The sequence below is a fragment of the Lytechinus variegatus genome, chromosome 7 (assembly GCF_018143015.1).
Source record: "Lytechinus variegatus isolate NC3 chromosome 7, Lvar_3.0, whole genome shotgun sequence".
Lineage (NCBI taxonomy): Eukaryota > Metazoa > Echinodermata > Echinoidea > Temnopleuroida > Toxopneustidae > Lytechinus > Lytechinus variegatus.
In genome coordinates, this window is record NC_054746.1 from 5,668,874 (window position 1) to 5,694,745 (window position 25,872).

At 37.4% G+C, this 25,872-nt stretch overlaps 1 protein-coding gene across 1 annotated transcript in view; it reads left to right on the top strand.

The window, feature by feature from the left end:
- The first annotated feature begins 2,966 nt into the window (after nt 1-2,966).
- LOC121418286 (WD repeat and HMG-box DNA-binding protein 1-like) overlaps nt 2,967-25,872 on the top strand; it is a 50,514-nt gene continuing 27,608 nt past the window's right edge. The window contains exons 1-11 of the mRNA XM_041612066.1: nt 2,967-3,544; nt 10,934-11,143; nt 12,511-12,662; nt 14,520-14,628; nt 15,637-15,687; nt 16,165-16,211; nt 17,907-17,955; nt 18,833-19,032; nt 20,656-20,797; nt 21,291-21,510; nt 22,696-22,853. Coding sequence (XP_041468000.1) covers nt 10,955-11,143; nt 12,511-12,662; nt 14,520-14,628; nt 15,637-15,687; nt 16,165-16,211; nt 17,907-17,955; nt 18,833-19,032; nt 20,656-20,797; nt 21,291-21,510; nt 22,696-22,853 — 1,317 coding nt within the window. The 5' untranslated portion in view covers nt 2,967-3,544; nt 10,934-10,954. The remainder of the gene's footprint in view (nt 3,545-10,933; nt 11,144-12,510; nt 12,663-14,519; nt 14,629-15,636; nt 15,688-16,164; nt 16,212-17,906; nt 17,956-18,832; nt 19,033-20,655; nt 20,798-21,290; nt 21,511-22,695; nt 22,854-25,872) is intronic.

The window sequence follows — 25,872 nt, forward strand, 5'->3', positions numbered from 1 at the left end:
AGATGCTTGGGAGATTGGACCAGCATGACATATGATTTATATTCAGAGGAGAGTTCTGTGACTTATATCCGGGGGGGGGGGGCAAAGGGCAGGGATATGCGCGGCCCCCAATCTGAAACCCTTCACAGCAAAAACACCGGTGTTGATTTAACACCAGCCTGTTATCTATATCTGTCCACACCAGAAAGGTATTCAAACCGATATTGGTTTAACACTAAGCCGGTGTCGTTTCAACACCTCTTTGGTGTGGACCGATGTAGATCCTGGTGTTAAATTAACACCGGCGTTTTGCAGTGTACCCTTAAGAATTAATTGAAGTTGCTATACTGAGGGGCTTATAAGTATTACATGAAGATGGCTCACTGCAAATGGGGGTGATTGGAACTGAAATGTTGTCTGGGGGGGGGGGGGGGGGCTTTGGAACGGGGCAGAACGGGATTGTCAGTAGAAAGGGGTGAAAATTTTATCCTTGGTAACTGCTGAGAAGGCACGGAAATGGGGCGGTAAAGGTATACTACGTGCTAAAATAATTATATTTAACATGTTCAAATAAATAGACTAACATTTCATCAAAATCTGATAACAAATAACGAAGTTATTGAATTATAATGCGTACCCATATTTTTGTAAAAACAATGCACGTTTTCATGAACAGTCAAGTGCATGGGCCTATGATGTCTTGTCTCCGCTTTCCTTTTTCTTATACATGAACACAAGTCATGATAATTCATGTTTTTGTTGGATGTATGATTATTTCTCCCTAATAATAAAGAAGCTGAAGCAATCATTAAAATATTCAATAATCCAATCTTTTTTTTAATCTTTGGGACAACATTAAGATTAACATAATTTCAGACTAACAGTGAAATACAAAAGATCAGTTTGCTCAATGAATATTCAGAAAGACCAGCATAGAACTATTTGTAAATTATGCAAATATTTCAAAATGTCAAAAATTTGCTTTTCCTTGTCCGGTTTTGATCAAATTTTCCGTGTTTGTTTGATTTTTCTTTTTTTAAATCATATATATCATCGTTAGCCTGGAGTATACCCCTTTAAACGCCGTAAACACCCCCCTATTAAAAAACGTTTACAGGAATGGAATATTGTCAGCCCCCCCTTCAAAACGGTTCCGTGGCCCCATTACTGATTGCGAGTACCCCACCGGGGGGGGGGGGGGGCAATGAGGCCACCTTCAAACTGTCATGCAGAGCCCTGGGAATTTTTGGGGTGGGGTGCTTGAATTTGACAAGAAAAAACAAAACAAAAGGGATTGACTTCAAATTAAAGGCCTTTGGGTCCAAAAAAAATTTCATAACCCCCGCCCCCCCCCCAAAAAAAAGGAAAGGCTTTCAATAAAAAAAATATTGGTAATTTCCCATTTTCCATACATTTATCCAAATTACCTTTATTCCATGGGGTTCTGCATATGGAAAATATTACACGCAGCACCCCTGGGAAAATCTTGGGGTGCACCCCCGGCTTCCCATTACCATGCCGTCATGGACCTTATACTTAAAAAAAAGACCCCACTATCTTCTTCGAGAGAGCATTAGACCCTATGATCGAGTTAGGCATGTCAGTGTGTTTGCATTAATCAAATTTATAATATGACATTTTGCCAAATAATATTAGCTACCTGGCAAGCACATTTCAGTTTAATATAAAACACGAAATTTATGTGGTATCTGCAGCCAGACCCTCATACTATGTCCTATATATCATGCCAAATGCTTTCTTTTGCATCGAAAAAACTTGGCTGTTGATGACACCTTAATTCTTGCAACATGAAATATAGCATGGTAGTTATAAAAGTTTTGTATATAAGAGCTCAGTTGCAAAAGGGGTTGTTATGTCAATTTTTCATCAAATTTGATTTTTTTATTTTTTATTTGTTTCAATATATATATTTCTTATATAGCTCTAAAACTGATACAAAACAAAAGTTGAACTTCCCCATATCAGCAATAAAAAGTGAACAAAAATGGCAAAGATTTTTTTTTTAAGGGGTTAGGTCTATTTGAGTTTGGTTGTAAAAGGGGCTAGGTCCACAAAGATTGTTTTAGAAAAGAATATTTTACAAATAAAGACTGGTAGATTTTAATACCCGATTTTATGTTCACATGATAAAAATTTAGTTTCGCATATATTGCAATATGGGAGATTAAGGAAGAATGATTCTTTTTTTTTTAGAGGACCTAACCTCTTTTGCAACCAAACTCTTCTCGAGAGCTCGTTTTTCAAAGGGGGTTACGTCCATTTTTCATAAATGTTTTAGTTGCTCTGATCCCCCAAAGGAAATTTGAAATTTACACTAACTTGAATAAAAGTGGCAAAGAAAATCACTTCTTATTTAAAAGAGAATGGATTTATTTCCGTTTGCTTGCAAAAGGGGTTTGGTCTACAGTGATAATAAAAAGAAAATATTTAGAGAAAATTGAAGACAGGTAAATCAGATAAAGTTTTAAACCCAATTTTGTTCACATGCACTGCAAAAACGGTGCGAAAACTCCAGTGTTAAATTTATTAACACCCGCCCAGATTCTATAGATGTCCACACCGTGAAACAACACCAGATTGGAATCAAACAGACGCTGTTTTAATACTAACTGGTGTTGTATAAACACCTATCTGGTGTAAAACGAAACTGGTGTTGTTCAAGACTTCTCTGATTCCGGGCTGGTTTTTTGCAGTTGGCAGGGTAGTGCATCGTGAAAATCTAGTTTCTCATAAGAATACATGTATTGCAATACGGGAGAATTAAAAAAAAAACGTGATTGTCCTCGAATGGTCCAAAGTGGACGCTTTTGAACCAAACTCTTCATATGATCAATAAGTTTTTGTAATTTTTAAAAATCCTTTCCTCTGATCGCCTTTTGTAAAAATTTGTTTTTGAAAACTTGTTTTCACAGCGCCTTGTGAGTAATTGGCCAACGCCACCTGTCGTCTTTTGGGGGTTAATCAGGCGCGCTAGAATCAAAATTTGGCGCGCTCAGCTGTGCAGTCATCGCGACGGCTGCAGCAGGCAATAGCACACGATCGGGCTACACATCGCCTTGTACGCCAGGTCGGGCGGCGCGGGGGTACGGTGCGTGGCTGCAATTCGCAAGCACGCGATATGCGCTGTGAGCTAGTGCTAGCTAGCTATCTCGTTCCTGTTCGTACGCTGATCAATCAGTAGAAGTGTTGATGCAATGACAATCTTTTATTTTGTGAGGTATTCTCTGGACAAATTAGTAACATTCGCCGTCCTGCTTCCACACCAATAAGACAACGAGCCTCGCTCATTTTGAACTGTTTACGTCGACTGCAATTTTATTTTGAATTTGAGCTGACCCTGAATCGGGACGACGTCGACACTACAGTCCAAGTGTATTTGGTGGCCCTGCCTGAGCCTGAGGCTGCCGGCTGAGCTGAGACGCCGCTACGACTTTCGTGTTTGGGCTCCTAGACCTAGCTGGCTGGCAGTGGTCGAGAAGCCAGAGCAGAGCCAGAGGCACTGGCACTCGCACTGGAGCAGTAGAATTGACATTAATTTCCAGCAGTAAGTTCACCAAGAGTCAGACAATAAATTACCGGTATATTGGCACTCATTCAATGAACATGGGTATTGCCATTGGTAGATAGGATGAGTGGCACTCACCATGCTCACACTAGATGTAGTCTAGACTCCTAGAGTTCTAAAAACAAAACATTAGCAGAGATGCCAAGTTCAAAAAAATGTTATGCGTGAGATTTTCATGACTCGACGTCTCTGTGCGCGCGCGGCCAGTACTTACACTCGTACGTTGCGAAAAGGCGCGCGCGCATGAGAAATGGGCTTCAAAACTATGCGATGCACGCACGCGATTCATCGTATCACGTACTAGCTGTGCGCTGACGTGCACTCTCGATTCGTCTCGCGTGCCGGGCTGGACGCGAAGGCGGTCGGCCAGTCGTATAATCTGGCGAATAATGCTACTTTTTCTCTCTTTTTCTGTCGGGTCCCGATGCGTGAGGAAAATGGGTGCTATGCGTGAGATCGTGAGATGGACCCTGAATGCGTGGGTCTCACGCACAATGCGTGAGACTTGGTAGCTCTGCACACTGGATAATTAAAAATGCTTAAAAGAAATGCCCAATGTTGGTTGGACACATAATTACCCTCAAGCACTTTTACCCAATATTTTGTTTAGAGTGTGCACGATTTTGGTGTAACGGAAGCTAGGTTTTGTTGACCATCTGAACAATATCCCTTTTCAGGTCTAATTGTCAAAATCATACCTCTGCAATCTCGCATTTTATACTTTATTTGTTCTAAAAAAACTACTTAAAATATAATATCTAATTTTCATATTAGTTTATGAAAAATTACGTCTCGTGCTTCGTGCATATTGGTAGTTAAAAATATTCATTAATCATCCTGTTTACGATTACAAAAGGTGATTAAAATGTCCCGTTTCTAGGCCTGAATATATATTAAACGATCAAACTCTCATAAGGCCTATTAATTAGTGAGATACCTTTTCACGAATTCTTACGAATAGTCCTAGATCGGATAATTTCAGATAGCATGCACTTTGAGCTCGCATCATAGAAAAGGTGTAATCTATTTCTGGTTGAATTTCCCCAAATTTTAGATCGGAATATCAAAATTTCTCAGCTCGCGCTCGCATAATTTATCTACGAAGATACTTAGCCTTTATCATGATTAAGGAGGGAAACGTAGATTAAGTTATTTTTCCGCTTGTATGAAAAAAGGAAAAAAAATTGATTTTATGTCACAAAAAAGGGAAGGTGCAAAGATGACATCTTGAGCCCACCCATATACTATGAGAGCGTACGTATAACTGTTTTCAGAATGCTAAATTTAAAAATTCAATAACTTTGTTATTTTCAGATTGTCATTTTTATGACACTGCGTTTTGCACAATGAAATTTTACTTAACTATTTGCAGTCCTGAGTACCCCTTCAATAAACATCAATGTCAAAAATATCAATATTTTCAACATTGCAAAAGTAAACTTAAAGAGTTCACAAGGGTTTATTCTTAATGCCACTTCATTTTTTTTTACCAGAAAACAAGTCAATGAAATTGATATTGTTAAGAAAATATAGAAATACTGTACTGTGACGAAAAGAACCAATTGATTTGCTTTGTGACATCAAAACAGATGATTCAAAACTTTTACAAATCTTTACATGCATTTAGAGAATATTTTTCCAAGAAACAACAAGTACAACAATGTCAACAAAATATAACGTTAGCATTATTCGACTAACGACATACCATGCTGAAAGTAAAGAGTAAATCATAAATTTTTTTTCTCTTTGGATTGTTGATCCTTGATTTATTTTATCTGGATTGTTGAACTGGGGCAGGAATGAAACACCTTAATGAGATGTCTGAAATAATGTTTTACTTCTGTTTCTGCAGATATTCAATACATAGAGATCTCTATGGGAGAACTAAAAAAATGTAGCTGGCCTTATTAGACATGTTTGAAGGGCAACCATTAAAAAGCTAACATCAAACAAGTGATTGAATTTCATTCAATAATCTTTATTCATTTCATCTCTTTCTGATCATTTCATCACATTTGTTCACGATTCACTTAACCGATGATATAAGTTTTCACAACCATATCAGTTGGCAGGGGACATTCCATGAATAGATAACCTAATGTTCAATGCTATGTCAATCAGTAATACTGCTCTTCTATATACAGTTAAATACATATCCCTAAACCTATTTCCACTGATCGAAAAATACAGAGTATACTGTCCAATGATATTCATTCTTAAAAGAGCACACTTTATTTCGACTACACCAGATCTAATCAATTTCCCGGCTCCAGCTTCCTTTCACTGTTTCACTTATTACTTGTAAGCCACTGAAATAACAAGATGTGATTCGCCAAGAGTCAATCGTGTCATAGAATTCCAACACTTCCGCATAGGTTCCCATTGCCAAACTGGTCTAATCAATATTTTTCCGCCTACGTGATCTAGTTGGTATAGCACTGGTTCCCTGTTAAAATATTTTGACACATGTCCAAAATCGGAAAGGTCCACGCAATTAACCGAAGGTCCACGATGACAATATGCAATGTTAACTGAAATATACCTTAACTATTCGAAAGCAACAAGCAGAAAGTCATTTTGATGCAGACAAAATAATGTAATCCTCTGCCTCGTATACCCTCGACTCGTGGGAAGAAGACGCCGTTCTTAGTGATCCGCACGTGGTCTATCATTCCGATCAAGGTAGATTGATCACGATCATACTGATCTGGGTTGAGAGATCACGTGTTTAGGTTTTCCAACTTTGCAATGGGAACCTACGTCATGCAGTATTCGTTTTTTGTTTGTTTTTCCCCAAGGTTTAATGTCCCCCCTAATTTATGGAGTCGCTGCCCCCCCCCATTTTCCTTGTTATTCAAACCTATTTTGCCGTTCTTCATATATGGTCAAAATTGTCCTTTTAATTACATACGATTAAGATTACTATAAATTTATCCCAAGGGACTTACCATTACGAGCTTTGCTTTTCGATAAATCCCTCATTTTCATTTTCACATGCTAACTGTAATCTGTAATTTGTCTAATTATCAAAATGTGTTTGGAACAATAAGACTTCTATATACTCCGACTATGTCCTACGAAATTGTTAATCAATTATTGAAGTATTCTTATTACACTTATTCTGTTATGTACATTCATATTAATATATGTTCGTTATCAGAAAATCGGAGTGAAATAAACAAAACTGAAACTGAATTTCCTGCGTGACATCACTATGCTAGCTCGATCAAATAATTAAGATGTTTTCGATGGGGTCGTTCTAACACGGCAAGTTGAACCGGGTCAGCCTACCTTGATCGGGGTACATGACAATGCTCTGGCTCCCTATGGGCCCTCTATACTCATATTTTAGACAAAATATTCGGGTCAGGACGATATGGACCCCACCCCCCCGCCGAGCTATACACTTAACAGAACGAAAAAATGTTGTTTTAGTTTTGATCAAGTTTACAGAGCGATATAGGATCGTTACCAATATTTCCACAAAACTACGTACCGATCGGATTAGATCCAGTGCCAAATCAATCTACCCGATCGGGCCAGACCCAGTGCCCAATTAATCTACCCGATCGAATCCAATGAAGATTAAACTACCTGGGGTCCGCAGAAAGAGTTGCGTTTAAACGCAAGTCAAAAAATCAATCGAAACTCCCAAATGCGCGCCGTTGATTGGTTGAAAATCAAGTTGCACATGAATTTTAGAGTTGCGATTGATTGAAACTCTTTCTGCAACGGGCCCCTGGTGAGTCTATTTCGGTAGGAAAATGGGGTGCTAGGCATCAGACTACCTTGTCTGACATCGCAGTGGTTACCTAAAATCGTTTGACCAGTAACTTTCCAGGGTAACTATATTCTTACCAACCTGATCGAATATTGGTCAAATTAATGTGGTTACAAGTTGACAAGTTCTGCAATGGAAGCCTAACACAATTGAGGACACTGGTTGGCAGTCTGCAGTAGGGACCATACGAAGTGTAGGCTTATATTTATCATGTTTCCCGCCTATTGTTTGATCTTTCGCGTATTGATGATCGTCTGATTACGCTGTCTGTCAAGACTCTCCTAAATGTCGTTAAAAAGTTATCCGCCATAAATCTAAAAAATAGGGTTGCATTCTTCTTTGCCTTATACATTGTATATTTGGTAATTAAAGTCATGTTTCTTGGACTTGCCTTTGGCAGAACATTCTGCATTGACATCAATCAACATTTGTCTATAATGATTTAGGTCTTTCTGAAAATCTGGTCCGTAGTCTTCGATCTTCTTCCACAGGGACTTATTGAAGCGCTGATGAAGTAGAGTATCTGCTCTGTTAAAGTCTCGAATTTTTGCACGCGTTTTCTCCGGCAACATTTCTTTTACTGCTCGCTTATTCTGTGAAATGTATAAAATGTCTGTAAATTCCCAACAGAATTCCTTCTTCATGACTAGTAGAGATTCATCGAAGTATTCGTTTACAATGACAACATCCAGCTCGTCAACTAGTCGGTCAATTGTCCGATTGACAAGCTTCTCATCATGAAGCTGCGTTGATTCTAGATCCGTGCTCAAATCGTAGGTCTGATCGTTGTGCGCAAAATGATAAATGACCTTCCCCTTTTTATTTAGTTAATTTCGAATGGTCATCTGCAATGAAAACGTATACATTCATTCACTAGACACTTTAGGTAATTGTTTTAATGGTCATTTCTTTCAACAATGATACACCGTTAACTTATTTCCGACTAAACTATTTCGGAACCGTCTGTAAAAAAGAATGTGAAGATGATTATATTCCACTTTGTCTGTTTATAGTTATATGGACTTCTCTCTTGCAGTGGGTTAAATATTTTACTTTCACTGTAAAAAAAAACATATTGGGTGAAATGTTAACCAGCACGAGGGTAATTATGTGTCCAACCAATTTGGGGCAGTATTTTACCCAATGCGGGATATTATTTTCCAGTAAGGTTAAAAATAAGTAGCAATTAGTTTAGAACGGGAGAAATTTTGATCACACTCAGAGATGCCAAGTTCAAAAAAATGTTATGCGTGAGATTTTCATGACTCGACGTCTCTGTGCGCGCGGCCAGTACTTAACTCGTACGTTGCGAAAAGGCGCGCGCTCATGAGAAATGGGCTTCAAAACTATGCGATACACGTATGCGATTCATCGTATCACGTACTAGCTGTGCGCTGACGTGCACTCTCGATTCGTCTCGCGTGCCGGGCTGGACGCGAAGGCGGTCGGCCAGTTGTATAATCTGGCGAATAATGCTACTTTTTCTCTTTTTTTCTGTCGGGTCCCGATGCGTGAGAAAAATGGGTGCTATGCGTGAGACGGACCCTGATTGCGTGAGTCTCACGCACAATGCGTGAGACTTGGTAGCTCTGCATTAGTCATGACATTGACATGATTATTTTACACCCCGGCCCCCCACTCACGAGTCGTAAGGACCGCAAGCGTGTTCCCAAAATGTCCAGTAGTGGGGTACTTTCTCGCGGGACAAGTCCGGCCCGCGAATTGTAGAAAAAGGGGGTGTATTTGTATTTTCACCAAGAGATTTCTTGAAAAAGGGGGTGTTTTTTCTTATCTTTCTCTTTGGACTCCTGACATGCCTGAGAAATTTTGGAAGGGGGTTATAAAATATTTTGAATATCATACTGTAGATAAATTGATCAAATCCCAGGATCAAATTCCTGCTAACGTTAGTTTTGAAAGCTCATTCAGGATTATTTCATTTTGAAAATTAAAGTACGGACCTTTTGTTGGAACGAGAGTTCACCAGAGAAAGGGGTACATGAGCAGTGTTACGGATTTAGGGGGGTCTCCAAGGCAAAAAAAGCCCTCGAAACGGGGGTACAGACATTTTGGCAGACCCTCGATAAGGAGGTGCTTTCAAAGGGAGGGAACGAGCATAGGCGTACCCTAAATAACACTGAGTGGGGGCCTGAATGTGTTACTGTTAGACGATGATTGGACACCGCTTCTACAGGTTATTTTTAGAATTTTCTAGTAGACTTCTACTACCGAAAAGAGATTCTAGGCCCCATTTCTTTCAGTTTCACTTCAGGGAGACTTCTTTCGCTAAGACTTACTCTGGCTCTGCGGCATCCCCTCTTCTCCGTCAGTAAATAGACTGATGACTGCCATTGGGCCAGTAAATAGGATGGATGGACTCAAGAATTAAAGAAAGAAAGGAAAAAAAAGAGAACAATTAGTTTTTCAAAGGACAGAAGAATGAAAGACAAAGAAAAAAAGGAAAATTAAAAAAGAAAAAAAATGTACTAAGTAGTAACAAAAAAAGTGAAAGAAGAGTGAAGAAACAAAGAGAGATTGAAAAGAAAGAAGGAAAGAGAGCAAGAAAAAAAACCAGAGGAAGAAAGGTAAAACTCATCATAAATAAATTATCAGTTTCTTTTTGGCTCAATTAAAATATAGCTAAGAAAGAAGAAACACACATACAAATGCATATGTGGGGCTATCATTTATTCAGACGATATCACTCGAAACCCGATCTGTTTGAACTGAAACAGAAGTGAAAATTTCTCCTTTTACTGCTTACAAATGACAGAGCTACCCCAATTTTCAGAAAATATAATTTATAAGAGCTTTTATAAGTGTGAATTTTGACAGTTCTGTGAGAGATTTCTGTCAGAGGTTAGCCAAGCTTCATTCGTGCAGCCAGTAGAAAATTTACCATATTGGGCTGGATGGCTGGCTGTACATGTGATACTAGTACCCTTGTAAAAATTGCATGCGATTCATTCTTTGTGTATTCTGTGTATGAATGACAGAAATTAAGTTTATGTTGGACCAGTGAATTCGACCATTACTGGAAAAGTTACTCGCCCGACAATGAGATTTTTACTGGTCATGTCGGGCCAGTAAATTTTGCTATTTCTGAAAATCTACTGGCTCAACAGCGATTTTTACTGGTCTGGGACCGACAGACCAGCGCTAGTGTCGAGCCCAGGCCTGCCTATAGCGCTAGCTGGTAAGACGTGTTGTTTTTTCCCGGAAAAAAAGAATGTGATATAAATGTTACGCTGCTCCCTGATTTTCAGGAAAAATTTTACGGTCTAAGTTCTTTCTGTGATTTGGGTAAGAATTACCATAATATTTCACAAAAAATAATGGAGTTGTAGAGAGACTATATTGAAAATTGTATGTAATCAAAATGAGTTTGCATAGGAAATGAAATCTCATTTCCCCAAATACGAGATTGAAAAAAGAAAGAAGAAATCATGGAAAGTTTGCGACAGAATAATAAAGAGGCCGGACTGTATTGATCTAACCATTGTAATGTAACGCCATTTCTCATAGAATTTCTGAAGTTGATATCCACAGCAAATCTATTTTTGTTTCATTTTCTCCATTGTATGTAGAATTTACAGATCTAGATCAAGATGGTATTGTCAGCTCCAGTAATGCGTTTCGGCCACAGTGAAGGGCAAACTGACGTGTGCTATGACGAGACAGGCAAGAATATCCTAACGTGTGGGAGTGACGGAGATGTCCGTGTCTGGAAAGGATTAGATGACGACGATCCACAGAGCATCGATGTCGGAGAATGTGCGTCTACTTTGGCCCTTAATGTAAGTGTATGATGTGTATTTTGAGCTGGTCGTATGAGTGGAATATGAAATGGTATTGCATGTTGATGTTGAATGATTATCAGGCCTCAGATTTTGATGTTTTATAGCAAGGTCACGTACCATAGGGGCAACAAGTCTCCTTGGTCAATGTGAGGGACACAACAAGTCTCCTAGGTCAATGTTAGAGACATCAAGTCTCCTAGGTCAATGTGAGTGACATCAAGTCTCCTAGGTCAATGTGAGGGACAACAAGTCTCCTAGGTCAGTGTGAGGGACATCAAGTCTCCTAGGACAATGTGAGGGACATCAAGTCTCCTAGGTCAATGTGAGGGACATCAAGTCTCCTAGGTCAATGTGAGGGACATCAAGTCTCCTAGGTCAATGTGAGGGACATCAAGTCTCCTAGGTCAATGTGAGGGACATCAAGTCTCCTAGGTCAATGTGAGTGACATCAAGTCTCCTAGGTCAATGTGAGGGACATCAAGTCTCCTAGGTCATTGTGAGGGACATCAAGTCTCCTAGGTCAATGTGAGGGACATCAAGTCTCCTAGGTCAATGTGAGTGACATCAAGTCTCCTAGGTCAGTGTGAGGGACATCAAGTCTCCTAGGTCAGTGTGAGGGACATCAAGTCTCCTAGGTCAATGTGAGGGACATCAAGTCTCCTAGGTCAATGTGAGGGACATCAAGTCTCCTAGGTCAATGTGAGGGACATCAAGTCTCCTAGGTCAATGTGAGGGACATCAAGTCTCCTAGGTCAATGTGAGGGACATCAAGTCTCCTAGGTCATTGTGAGGGACCTCAAGTCTCCTAGGTCATTGTGAGGGACATCAAGTCTCCTAGGTCAATGTGAGGGACATCAAGTCTCCTAGGTCAATGTGAGGGACATCAAGTCTCCTAGGTCAATGTGAGGGACATCAAGTCTCCTAGGTCAATGTGAGGGACATCAAGTCTTCTAGGTCAATGTGAGGGATGTCAAATCTAGTCAATAGTGCATCCAAGGTCATACTTGTTGATGGACTTTAAGCCCTTGATTTATGTTAAACAATAATAATTTCTATATCAATATTACTATTGCTGTAAGCAATGGATGTGAGCTATAATTTAGATGGAAAAAAAGGCAAATACCTACCAAGTCATAGAACCAGGGAAGCATTATACAGGGACTTGGTGGATTTTTGACCCCAAAATATTTTAAGAACTCTGGAAAAAAAATAATCCGAGGAATATCCCCATTCACTGCGCACTTTAAAGCTTATCCGATGTTGCAGATTTAGTTGCCCACGAAATTGAAATGTTCCCCCCCCTGTGATGGAGGCATGACAGAGATGAATTTGAAAGTTTTTATTATTTTTTTCTTATTTACTAGAAAGGAGTACTATACAGTGCATCTGATTCAAATACAGTTCAAGCCTACACCTTCCCAGAAGGGCAATCAGACGGTATTATTGCACGGTTTACCGCTCCAGTCTCTCACATCTCCCTTTCACAAGATGGACGCTTCCTTGTTGCCGGTGCCTGGTGAGTAATTCATTGATAGTTTATTGTCCATTTGATAAAGACAATGGCCCGTATTCTGAAGTCGGGTTAAATTTAGACTCAGGTTTAAAGTTGTAGTTTAAGTATGGGAGGCCTAAAGTATCAACATTTTATTGAGTTGTATGTTTCTTATGTTTACTGTGCTCTTTCCTGATTCATCGATGGTGAAGACAATCATGTATTTACACTTCCTACTCAATTATGAATGATTTGAGAGCCGAATGAGCTGGAGTATGATGTCTCTACTGTTAGTGATTATGTAACAATTGGCTGTCCATACTTAACCACAACTTTAAACCAGAGTTTAAGTTAAACCCAACTTCAGAATACGGGCCAAAGAAATTACAGAATACAAACTGAGGGGTTTAATTCATTTGGTCTCCAAGCTCTTAGTCTGATTCTCAGATAGACTGATACATGGGCTAAACCCATTTGGTCTATTATTGTTTTCCTTCAGCAAGAAATTTAGCCACATTGTGCTTCACTCAACCCAGGTGATGTGAATGGGTACCTGGTAGGAAGGAATTCTCAAATGCTTGAGCACCCAGGTAGCCGAGCTAAAGCTGGGGTAATAATAATAGCAGGGCCAGCTGGGGAAAAAGTTTTCGGAACTGGAGTGGATACCCTGGGAAAATATACCATTATTATTATAATCATTGTTATCAATAAACAAATAGTGAATAGGCATGAGTGCGATGCTCCAAGATTTGCATGAGGTGAAAGAAAGATGCTCTGAATAGGGCGTCTCTGTCTTTTACCAAATTCAAAATCTTGTACCATTGCATGAATAAGAATATCCGCTATTTGTGTTGTACAACGCCTCAGAATTTAGCGAAATTAGTAGTAATCTATGAAAAGGGAGGAAAACAAATTGAAAGCAAAAAGCAAAATCCCACAAGCGCAAATGACCTTGGGCAGCATTGCGCATTTAGCCAGCAGGTGTTTGAAATAGGTTTTTTAAAATATAAAAAAAGTTTTTTTCCCTACCGTAATCTATGAAAAGGGAGGAAAACAAATTGAAAGCAAAAAGCAAAATTCCACAAGCGCAAATGACCTTGGGCAGCATTGCTCATTTAGCCAGCAGGTTTTTATGCGTATTGCACCTTCATTTTACTGAGCGCAATGAACTTCTTATTGTGACGTCACCTACTAAAGCCTTGTAACGGTACATTTTGGATGGTACGTCTTGTGTGCAACGGCATGAATATTTGACATTCAGCCTTCCATTTGCTCGCGTACCACAAGCTAAGTAGGTGTACAATTTGATGTAATTATGCTACCTTTTGGTCCACACTACGCTCTGTGTAGTACCTACTTAGTCTATTTCGATGATGAGATATTGTAGGCCAGTACAGAGATTTGTTATAAGTACATAAACTTATTTTGGATAAAGGAAATAAAAGATATCTGAAAGTTTATTGTAAAGATTTCAAAATCCAATAAAATGGCCGCCAAAGTGTTTATATGTATAAATAAAAAATTGTATGCCAAATAGCTCTGGAAATATGAAATTGCTGAGAAATGAGGAAAGTAAGCATGGAATTCCATCAAATGTTGGGTCTTTTTCCAAGCAATATTAATACGCTGCCTTACATAATGCGTTTCTGGGTTAGTGATCTTCAGATTTATCAGTTTTCAGCTGAGATTTCATGATTTCACAAGTTAAGTTTGAGATTTCATGATTTCACAAGTTCAGTTTTAAATGTTAATATCTAGATATAGATCTATGATAATATTGTGACAATTTAGCTTAATTTTAAAGATTTTCTCATGGAATAAATGTTTGCTGCAAATACACATTTTTTCTCTACCATTAAAGTATTTTCTATTTTGTTGTAGTGATTTCAATATCAAGGTGGTTGATCTCAGAGATTCAAGTCAGAAGGTTTTAGAGGGACATACAGCTCCTATACTAAGTGTCGCTGCTGATCCACAACATCAATATGTGGTAAGTTATCATTTGATAGTTGGATATTAACCCTATATTGATCAATTAATGTTTAAACTATATATTTCATTTAAATTAAATTCAATTTATTTACGTTTTCATAAACTTTTCTGTGTTTTTTTTTCTTTAATGTGTATTATTTGTTATTCCTGTACATATTCCATTTATTTAAAATTTGCTTTGTATGCAATATGACATATTCAATGTATAATATATGTTGCATATCATTTTCATGCTGAGATAATAAATGAATAAATTGTACTGAATTGAACTAAACCTATTTTAGCCCAGGCTTTTTCCAGACCAAGGTTTTTTACTAGGGGTAGGGGGGGGGGGGGAGTTTAAGTGACTACTCCCCCAGATCTCGGCTGTGAAATGTCCAATGCCTGCAAAACTTTGCACTGTCGTCAAGTCATCTGTGAATGGTGCTGCCTTGTAGTTTGTTTTATTTGAATTAAATGCAAGTGAGATAAATATATTTCTTTTTATATTGTTTCCCTAAAATTAGCTGTTTTGATGGCAAATTCTTTTGACCACCCCACCCCCTTGCATTTATCTAAGGGTTAAGAACCACTCACATGCCTTTGTGCAGATCGGAAAAAATATTGCACAGGGGCTCTTGGGCAGTTTGGTAACAAAAAATTTCAAAACAGCCCTGCATGGACACCAAAAAGGGAGCCATGGAATTTCTCCATTTATTATAAACTGAATTATTGCATTACAAATATGCCAGTTTCATTATAGGGTGATAATTATGCGCACTTTTCCCCTGATTTTGGCAGTTTTGATAGCTTTTTCACTGCAACCTTGTATACCTTGTATATTGCTTAGCTGTGCTCACCTCAAAATGGCAGTGCCTCCACTGCCAATCAGATGAACATTTTTTGTTGAATTTCTTGAAATAGAGACTTGTTTTTTATTGTCCACTTTTTACATAAAGCTTGTGAAATAATTACTTTTATGCCACTCATTGTCATATAGCAGTATGTTTTTTTTTCTTTGTTACAGGCCTCATCAAGTTGTGATGGAACTTTGAAAATATGGAATATAGAATCACAGGTAAGATTCTCTTATTTTTGTATTTGCGTTAGAAAATTATTTCTTTCAATTTTTTTTTAGGGCTAGCTAAATGTATTTGAAGCTTCAATCTTTAATATAAAAACTTGTAAAATGTGCACTCAGCATAGTGAATATTTCATGTGTATAGATACATGTAAAGACCGGAGAAATAAAGATAAATAATTATTTTGAAATGTTAATTGAAATTCACTGTTTATATGTCCTTTAAGGTTATGGAAACCATGATTTGAAAGATAAAATTACTCATCTGCTTTTTCCTTTACTAGTGCTAAGTTATTGGTAAACCATGCTTATTGTCAATTTTTTTTGCAAATAAAAAATGTTTTTCACCAACTTTGTTTGAAAAAAAAAATTGACCCAAAAATTATTAAGATTTGTACCTCTCCTGAATTCTTCATGATCTTCTTAAAAAATTTTAATATTCAATATTTTATTTTGTTATTCCTTAACCTGTAGAGTTGGGAGAAGTCCTCCGTTCTCATTCCAAAGTGCAGTGATGTCAGGTATGTTGTATATCCCAAGAAGGGCTTAAATTAATCCTAGGTCGCCAAGGCCTTTAATGGCCTATTAATTGGCCTCAGTACCCCTTATATTAGCCTTGTATATATATTTGTGCCCTTTTTCATGTTCTCTCTTAGTGCTGTAATATAGAAATGTTTGCTATATATAGCAAAATGGCCTTGCCTTGAAAATAATGAACTTTAAGACATGGTATATATATTTCATTAAGTCATTTAACTTTGCCTTCATTGTAATTACCTTGGAAACTTTTATTGTAATTTGCCGATGGGCCCTGCTAACTTGGTAGTTGCCATCATGGCAAAGTTACTCTTTATGAAATGGACCCCTGGGCAAATCTTTCTTTCAATAATAAAGATGTATAATTCAGATATTTATAAAACCTTTCCATGGTATGCAGTATGTGTGCAACTGAGTAAGTCAACTTTGAGAGCATTTCAAAAATGTAAAAAAAAACAAAAAACTTCAGCATGGAGAAATTTGGTAAAATAAACTGCTCAAGAGTGAATATAACACATCATTGCTCTCTCAAGACATTCAAAACCTTCATGAAAATCTTCTACTATCTGGGCGAGATATGACGCAAATTGCATGATAGGGTTTCAAGTAATTCCACTGTGGGTGTGAAATGTTGTATCGTTATCAAGAACGGAATTCTAAAAACGTTAAAACATCCCGATTATTAATGGATCAAACTGTATCGAACCTCTGAAGCTAGGGACCTGACTTACAAAGAGTTACGATTGATCATATCAATCTCAACTCTACTGAAATCCACCAATCTTTTCTTCAGGAAAAGTCCTTTGCAAACAAAGAGAGGCACACAGAATTTTGAAGAAAACAAACTGAATTTCTGAATACACCTATGTAGAAAATATTTGGAACAGATGTTGACGTTGCAGGCTTTCCATAATTCTGGTTGATATGATCAATTCCTCCTGCACAGTCATTGTCATACAGATGAATTCAATCGGCTCCCTGAGCTTGTTATTCCAATGTTAGAAATTAAACTGTTACTTTGTCGTTGGGCCACGTCATAGTTTTCATCATTGCTGATATCTCAGTTACAATACTCGTGAGTTTCGCTGGTGACAAAAACCAAATCTGTGATTTCTAATTAAAGCATGTAATAGACCTTCCAACCAGGCATATTTAGTACGTGTTTTCTTTAAAAACATATAGTTTTTTGTAAAAAAAAATATATAAGGAGAGCTTTATTGAAGAAGTATTTGTTTGGAACACATTTATGGCGAAGTCCTACCAAGCAGCAAGTTATATTGAATAATTAGAGAAAAATCAAACAAGTTGGAAAGTTATGACTTTTGAAAAATAGGGTTATTAGATCATTATATAATTTCAGGTAACTTTTTTTCAATCATTTTGTTAAAATCAGGGTGAGATATACACATGTTTCAAAGTTGCTTTTTTCATCTGCAAGAGCAGTGCACATTTTAGCCTGCATGCAGCTTGAGCACCGTGATGAGTGAGTGCGCCACACATTTTATTATGAATTACACTTTTTTGGGGAAAAATACAGTTTTTCTATCACAGAATACAATTTTTCATTCCCAGAGGTTGGCAGGTCTGATATAAAAGCATTTTGGGGTTAACAATGTGTTTCTATTGTTTTCATTCTACATGTATTTCATTGATATTTGTGATTTCAAATTTCTTTTCAGTTTGTCCAAAACACTATGTCGTATGGATTGGGAGCCAAGTAGTGGAAAGGTATGTTTGATTGTTTGTCAATAGACCAGTTCGTAGTTACTTCATGGACAATTTTGGTCAAATGACCTTTCATTTCTTTCATTATGATAGGCAGATTTCAAAGCAAGATATTACGTAAGATTGCCTTACATAGCAGGCGGGATAGCAAGATGAAGAGATTGAATAGATCAGGTGACTAGAATAGCACACCAATGAACACTTTATGAAGGTATTTGTTGCATTCCTACTTTGAATGCAGACCATAGCATATTGTACAATGTACTTGGCAAACTGTGAAATACCAGTCGTTCGTGGACGCATTGCTGTTTTTGTGGATGTAAATGAAAACTACAATTCAAAAGAATATATGAATAATCAAGACATCAAAGTTGGTGCTTATCTCATTAGATTTTAAACCACCATGTCACTTTAGTACAAATGACCTTCCTCTGATCATGCGTAGAATATTTTGATCATGCGCAGAAAGGAACTACGAACTGGCTTATTATCATGTGACATCTGAAATGTTATCAAAATTGAAGGTATACGCAAGAGATTATATTCTTTATTTCAGATTTCCTTTAATACTTAATTGTATATTTCCCTCCAGCACTCACATTCTTAACATTGTAAATTTGAAGTTTGTGAGGGATGATCGTGATATGATATTGTGTGCTACGATATTATGTAATAACCATATAAGGAGCATCAAAAAAAAGAGAGAGCTTAATTGAAGAAGTATTTGTTTTGAACACATTTTACATTTTCGGATTAACGAACATCGAGGTATAGGCAATTTACGTGTTACGAACCTTCGAAATTAAGAACCTTCAAAATTATGAACCTTCGGAATTACGAAGTGTAACCAAAGAGATAATTGTCTTTTTTCTTTTTGCAGTATTTAGCTGTCCCTTTGGAGAAGAAGATCGAGGTTTATGAAAGGTCTTCATGGGATGTTGCATTTACTTTGGAACCTGAAGATGCAGGTGGACATGTGTCAGTTGTGTCATGGTCGACATGTGGACAGTACCTTGCCTCAGCTAACACTGACGGTACGATGTGTTTCTGGGACATCAAGACAAAGAAATGTGTTGAAAGGTTAGTGATATTTACATAAGTTGTTAGCAAATTTACGATATTAAGCATCTTATAAGTGATCATTATTCAGTTACTTAGACCTAATTAGGCCAAGCTATCTTAAGGCCACCTCACACCTTACGACTGTTCGCGATCCAATTTTGGAATAATCGCATTTTGCTCATTTTCTGAAAATGTGAATGGAACATATTTTATTTGAGGCTAAAATTAATTGAAAGAATACTAATTCAACCATTTTGAAAGATTGCTAGCCTTTATTTTGGAGTAAAGGCCAAATAAGTTTCAAAACGTAGCCAATCGTACGACTGCTATGAAGTCATTACGACTAGATATCAAACTTGCTTTTATTCCAAGAAGGATGATAGCATAGTCACAAATTTGAACATAGGTATTTGTACGATGATTTTGAACATTACACAGTAAGATATTCCAGGTCTCAATATTAGCATCAGATTCTACTGTTTTATTCCAAAATTGAGTTGCAGACCAATCGTAAGGTGTGCGAGAGGGGGGGGGGGTGGTATGGTCCACTTGAGATATTGTGTATCAACAAAGCTCCCTATCATAACACCAAACTGCCCCTTAAATTCATTAAAAAGGAACAATATCCTTAATTTCGTCATTCATGCCAATCTTGGTGGGAATGATAATTGATGTAATTTCCGGTCTTCGTTGGTTTTGCGTGCCCAATTTTATGTGTTGTCACCCTCGTCCGCATATGTCATGTGACTTATCCAGCCAATCAGAGACACGTACCCTGCACAGTATCGTGCATATGGCACATTGACAGAGTATATAAGGCCTGCTTTGACAAATTTTGCTCATTCTTCCGAAGATGACAAGAACACGCTTGTCAAAAAGTCGACTTTTGGGTGGTCCTTTTCAGGACTAACACCAGCCCAAGAAAAATATATGGTGTACCATGAAACCTACACTATTCTTAGCCATGGAAACCATCAGAAGTTACATCCTAAATTTCATTATTAATATCACCTTGCATTTATTCTAAACATTGTTTATTCATTCTTTTATTAAATAAAAATTACATGATATTTTTGGGACATTTCTGAGTAGCCTGTCTGCCAGGAATAACTCATTTGGAATTCAATTCATGCACTTCCAAACAGTAATGTTTGTCGCTGAATGTGTATTTGGATTACGGATCTGTGCTGAGTTTGGCGAAAAGGTGCATGTCCACCTGTCAACAGAATAAAAATTACCTGCTTTATTCGTAGTTTACTCATCCTTGTGCAATTTTGCTAAAATTTAAACAAATTCATCCCGGTTTGATGCATTTTGAAGATAATTTTAATATCTTTATTTGGTATCTTCACTGCTTTTTGAACCCAACTGCAAGAGAAACCGGTTTGTCTCCCAGCCTGATTTGTTTTTCTTTAGAGCACCCTTTTCATGTAATGTAAGCACTTTGAAAGCAGAACTATTCTGCTATTTTATATTGTGAAATGCATTGTGCATATTAATATAGAAAGTCCTAAGTAAATGCTAAAATGTGTGTACGTGATTTTTGAAAATGCAATCTCTGTTAATTTCACAGCTTTTTTGCTGAAAACTGCAATAGTCTCATCTTATGATCTATGATTTATTTGTTGTTGTGTGTTATAGGTCAAGACATAAGAAGGGGCTTGCAGTATGCGGTCTGGCTTGGAACCCAAAGGTCAAATATGAATTAGCTTTCACTGATGTTATGGGAATGGTGGGAGTCTTTGAAGACATAAACTTTTCACAAGGAAGACCAAGCAATAAGGTAATGCTCTTAATGGTAATATTGATAATAATCATACCATTATTAAGGCATTTTATACTGTTTTTTTTTAAAGTGCACAGTTGAACTAGCTTACGAATGACTTGTAACATCAACGATAGAATAAAGAGGTTGAAAAAGTCATGTCACGAAATACTGATGGTTGAAAGAACAAGTTTAAAGCTATGATTTGACATTATTTAAGAAATGGAATGTTGGCTTCCATAGTTATTTTTGGAAAGAAAGTTTAATCTGAACGGTCACCTGAATATATTCCTCTACATGATGTCAAAATATGAAATTCAGCCAAATGCGAGAAAAAAGAATCTTTGAGGCAAGTGTTTTTTAAATGTTGAATGTTTCATCAGAATTTCAGAGTATGCTCATTTCATGTCATAATAGAGGTGCAACTCACGCAGCAAGGACTGTGAAATGTGCAAAATTAAAATTGTGAGTTATGGAACTATTGGTTAGAGAGAACGTTATACTATTACAGGAATCAGAGATGGATGACTTAGTAGCTGATCTCTTCGATGATGCGGCTGATGAAGATCTGTTGGAGGCCGTCGACCAGGCACAAGCAGCCAATGGTGACATTCCTAAGGATGAACTAGATGCCTTGGTCGACGAGGATGATGAGGATGACAAGGTCCATGAAGAGATCAGAAGAGCAAAGCAAAGACTGGCTATGCTCACTGGTGATGCACCATCATTAGGTGAATTCATATTTATTTTTTTTTATTCATTCAATTTGGATTTGATAGGCCTGAGTCGAAATGGGCGGTCCACCCGTGCCCGCCCGAGGCCTTCGGTCACCTGTGCAATTTCTTTTAGGTGGACTGTAGAATAGAGAAAAGCAGAAGAAATTCATTATCTCCAAAGACTGAGAATATCAACCAGTTTAACCCTAAAAAGACTGGGGGGGGGGGGCTGATTCTGCCCCCCCCTTCGACATTTTCCGCGATGAATCTGCCGCACAAAATTTTTTGACCGCGTTGCTCGCTGACATTTTACCTTCAAGTCTCGCGCAATTTTTGAGACCAAAATTTTGACCCCCGGGTACGCGGTTTTGAAATTACGCAACATTTTGTAAGTGCATGCAGACCCAAAATTTGTCAAAAACGTCAATTTGTGTACAAATCCAATGCAAATAGTGTTTTTAGCCAAAATTCATAAAGGTATCATTATTTTTCCTTTTACTGCTTAAAATCAATCAATTTTATCTTTTTATGGTCAAAATAAAGTCCCCGACAATTTCCATTGAAAAAACAAAAAACAAAAAGTCGAAAAACTTTTGATGTTATAGTTTTGTAGATAATGCCATGGGTAATGCGTGTGAGATACGGCTGAGATCATAGAGGGGGGGGGGCTGAATCAGCCCCCCCCCGTCTTCTTAGGCATTGAAATAGCCCAGTCTTTTTAGGGTTAAGGCCTTTATTTCCTTACCTAGATGTATATATCACACTTGGTACTACATTTTCAAACCTTAAATCAACATTGAGTAGAGCTATGAAAATAATAGTACTGAGTATAGTACTGAATAGTACAGGATTTCTTGAATATATTGCTTGAATTTATAGGCCAGAAAACTTTATATAATCCCAGTTACATGGGCGCATTCATTTTGTTCTGTTTGTGTTGTTTGCGACTTGTTGTTAACTTACAGCAGTTCTGGACCGAAAAGAGATCAGAATGATACCCCCATATGTAACATGGAAGGTTTTTTTATGTGATATGAAAAAAATCAGTAGTATCAATGAAAAGGTTGAGAAGAAGAAGGAAGACAAGAAGAACAAGATGATGAAGAGGGAGAGGAGGAAGAGAAAGAGGAAGGAGAGAATTTGTGATCAGAATAGAGTTGAGTGATGGTGTTAAACTCTCCATGACGTTGTTATTGACAGATGGTGCTTCGACGGTCGGAGATGCAGAGAGTGTCTCAGGTATGACTGACATAGCACCACCGCCAGTTCTCAGCGCCCCCGTCCCTGCTCAAATCACTCCGATGCAGAAACCGTTCATTCCAGCCTCTACACCTGTCCACCTTTCAAGTCGATTCATGGTGAGATCGTCGACCAGTCGTAGCGATAAGCCAGTTCGTAGTTCCTTTCTGCGCGTCATCAAAAGATTCCGTGCATGATCAGAGGAAGGTCTTTTGTACTAAAATGACATGGTGGTTTAAAATCTAATGAGATTAGCGCCAACTTTGATGTCTTGATTATTCATATATTCTTTTGAATTGTGTTTTTCATTTACATCCAAAAACAACAATAATGCGTCCACGAACGACTGGTATTTCACAGTTTTCCAAGTACATTGTGCAACATGCTATGATATGCATTCAAAGTAGGAATGTAACAAATACCTTCATAAAGTGTTCATTGGTGTGCTATTCTGGGGCCCGTTGCATAAAACTTTTTTATCTGAGAAAACTCAGGTTGTTTTTACCAGAGTTTGGCCCTATGTTAAAGTCAATGGCAGAAATCAGACTAACCTTAGTTTTCAGTTTTTACCAGAGTTTTATCAGATAAAAAGTTTTATGCAACAGGCCTGGTCTATTCAATTTCTTCATCCTGCCATGTAAGGCATGCTTACACCTTGCTTTAAAATCTGCCTATCATAATGAAAGAAATGAAAAGTCATTTGACCAAAATTGTCCATGAAGTAACTACGAACTGGTCTATTGATTGGGGTACTGATTTCATGATTTACTGCATTGATTATTGTATATTATCAATTTTAAACACCAGCCCAACTATCAATCGCTAAGCTTTATGTTATGATCAATCTTAAACACCAGCCCAACTATCAATTGTTAAGCTTTATGTTATGATCAATCTTAAACACCAGCCCAACTATCAATCGCTAAGCTTTATGTTATGATCAATCTTAAACACCAGCCCAACTATCAATCGCTAAGCTTTATGTTATGATCAATCTTAAACACCAGCCCAACTATCAATCGCTAAGCTTTATGTTATGATCAATCTTAACACCAGCCCAAATATCAATCGCTAAGCTTTATGTTATGATCAATCTTAAACACCAGTCCAACTATCAATTGTTAAGCTTTATGTTATGATCAATCTTAAACACCAGCCCAACTATCAATTGTTAAGCTTTATGTTATGATCAATCTTAACACCAGCCCAACTATCAATCGCTAAGCTTTATGTTATGATCGATCTTAAACACCAGCCCAACTATCAATTGCTAAGCTTCATGTTATGATCAGTCTTAAACACCAACCCAACTATCAATTGTTAAGCTTTATGTTATGATCAATCTTAAACACCAGCCCAACTATCAATTGTTAAGCTTCATGTTATGATCGATCTTAAACACCAACCCAACTATCAATCGTTAAGCTCTATGTTATGATCGATCTTAAACACCAACCCAACTTTCAATCGCTAAGCTTTATGTTATGATCAATCTTAAACACCAACCCAACTATCAATCGTTAAGCTCTATGTTATGATCGATCTTAAACACCAGCCCAACTATCAATTGCTAAGCTTCATGTTATGATCAATCTTAAACACCAACCCAACTATCAATCGTTAAGCTCTATGTTATGATCGATCTTAAACACCAGCCCAACTATCAATTGCTAAGCTTCATGTTATGATCAGTCTTAAACACCAACCCAACTATCAATTGTTAAGCTTTATGTTATGATCAATCTTAAACACCAGCCCAACTATCAATTGCTAAGCTTCATGTTATGATCAGTCTTAAACACCAACCCAACTATCAATTGTTAAGCTTTATGTTATGATCAATCTTAAACACCAGCCCAACTATCAATTGCTAAGCTTTATGTTATGATCAATCTTAAACACCAGCCCAACTATCAATCGCTAAGCTTTATGTTATGATCAATCTTAAACACCAGCCCAACTATCAATTGTTAAGCTTTATGTTATGATCAACTTAAACACCAGCCCAACTATCAATTGCTAAGCTTTATGTTATGATCAATCTTAAACACCAGCCCAACTATCAATCGCTAAGCTTTATGTTATGATCAGTCTTAAACACCAGCCCAACTATCAATTGTTAAGCTTTATGTTATGATCAATCTTAAACACCAGCCCAACTATCAATCGCTGAGCTTTATGTTATGATCAATCTTAAACACCAGCCCAACTATCAATCGCTAAGCTTTATGTTATGATCAGTCTTAAACACCAACCCAACTATCAATTGTTAAGCTTTATATTATGATCAATCTTAAACACCAGCCCAACTATCAATCGCTAAGCTTTATGTTATGATCAATCTTAAACACCAGCCCAACTATCAATTGTTAAGCTTTATGTTATGATCAATCTTAAACACCAGCCCAACTATCAATCGCTAAGCTTTATGTTATGATCAATCTTAAACACCAGCCCAACTATCAATCGCTAAGCTTTATGTTATGATCAATCTTAAACACCAGCCCAACTTTCAATCGCTAAGCTTTATGTTATGATCAATCTTAAACACCAGCCCAACTATCAATTGTTAAGCTTTATGTTATGATCAACTTAAACACCAGCCCAACTATCAATCGCTAAGCTTTATGTTATGATCAATCTTAAACACCAGCCCAACTATCAATCGCTAAGCCTTATTTTGTGGTCAATCTTAAACACCAAACCAACTTTCAATCGCTAAGCTTTATGTTATGATCAATCTTAACACCAGCCCAACTATCAATCGCTAAGCTTTATGTTATGATCAATCTTAAACACCAGCCCAACTATCAATTGTTAAGCTTTATGTTATGATCAATCTTAAACACCAGCCCAACTATCAATCGCTAAGCTTTATGTTATGATCAATCTTAAACACCAGCCCAACTATCAATCGCTAAGCTTTATGTTATGATCAATCTTAAACACCAGCCCAACTATCAATTGCTAAGCTTTATGTTATGATCAATCTTAAGCACCAGCCCAACTATCAATTGCTAAGCTTTATGTTATGATCAATCTTAAACACCAGCCCAACTTTCAATCGCTAAGCTTTATGTTATGATCAATCTTAAACACCAGCCCAACTATCAATCGCTAAGCTTTATGTTATGATCA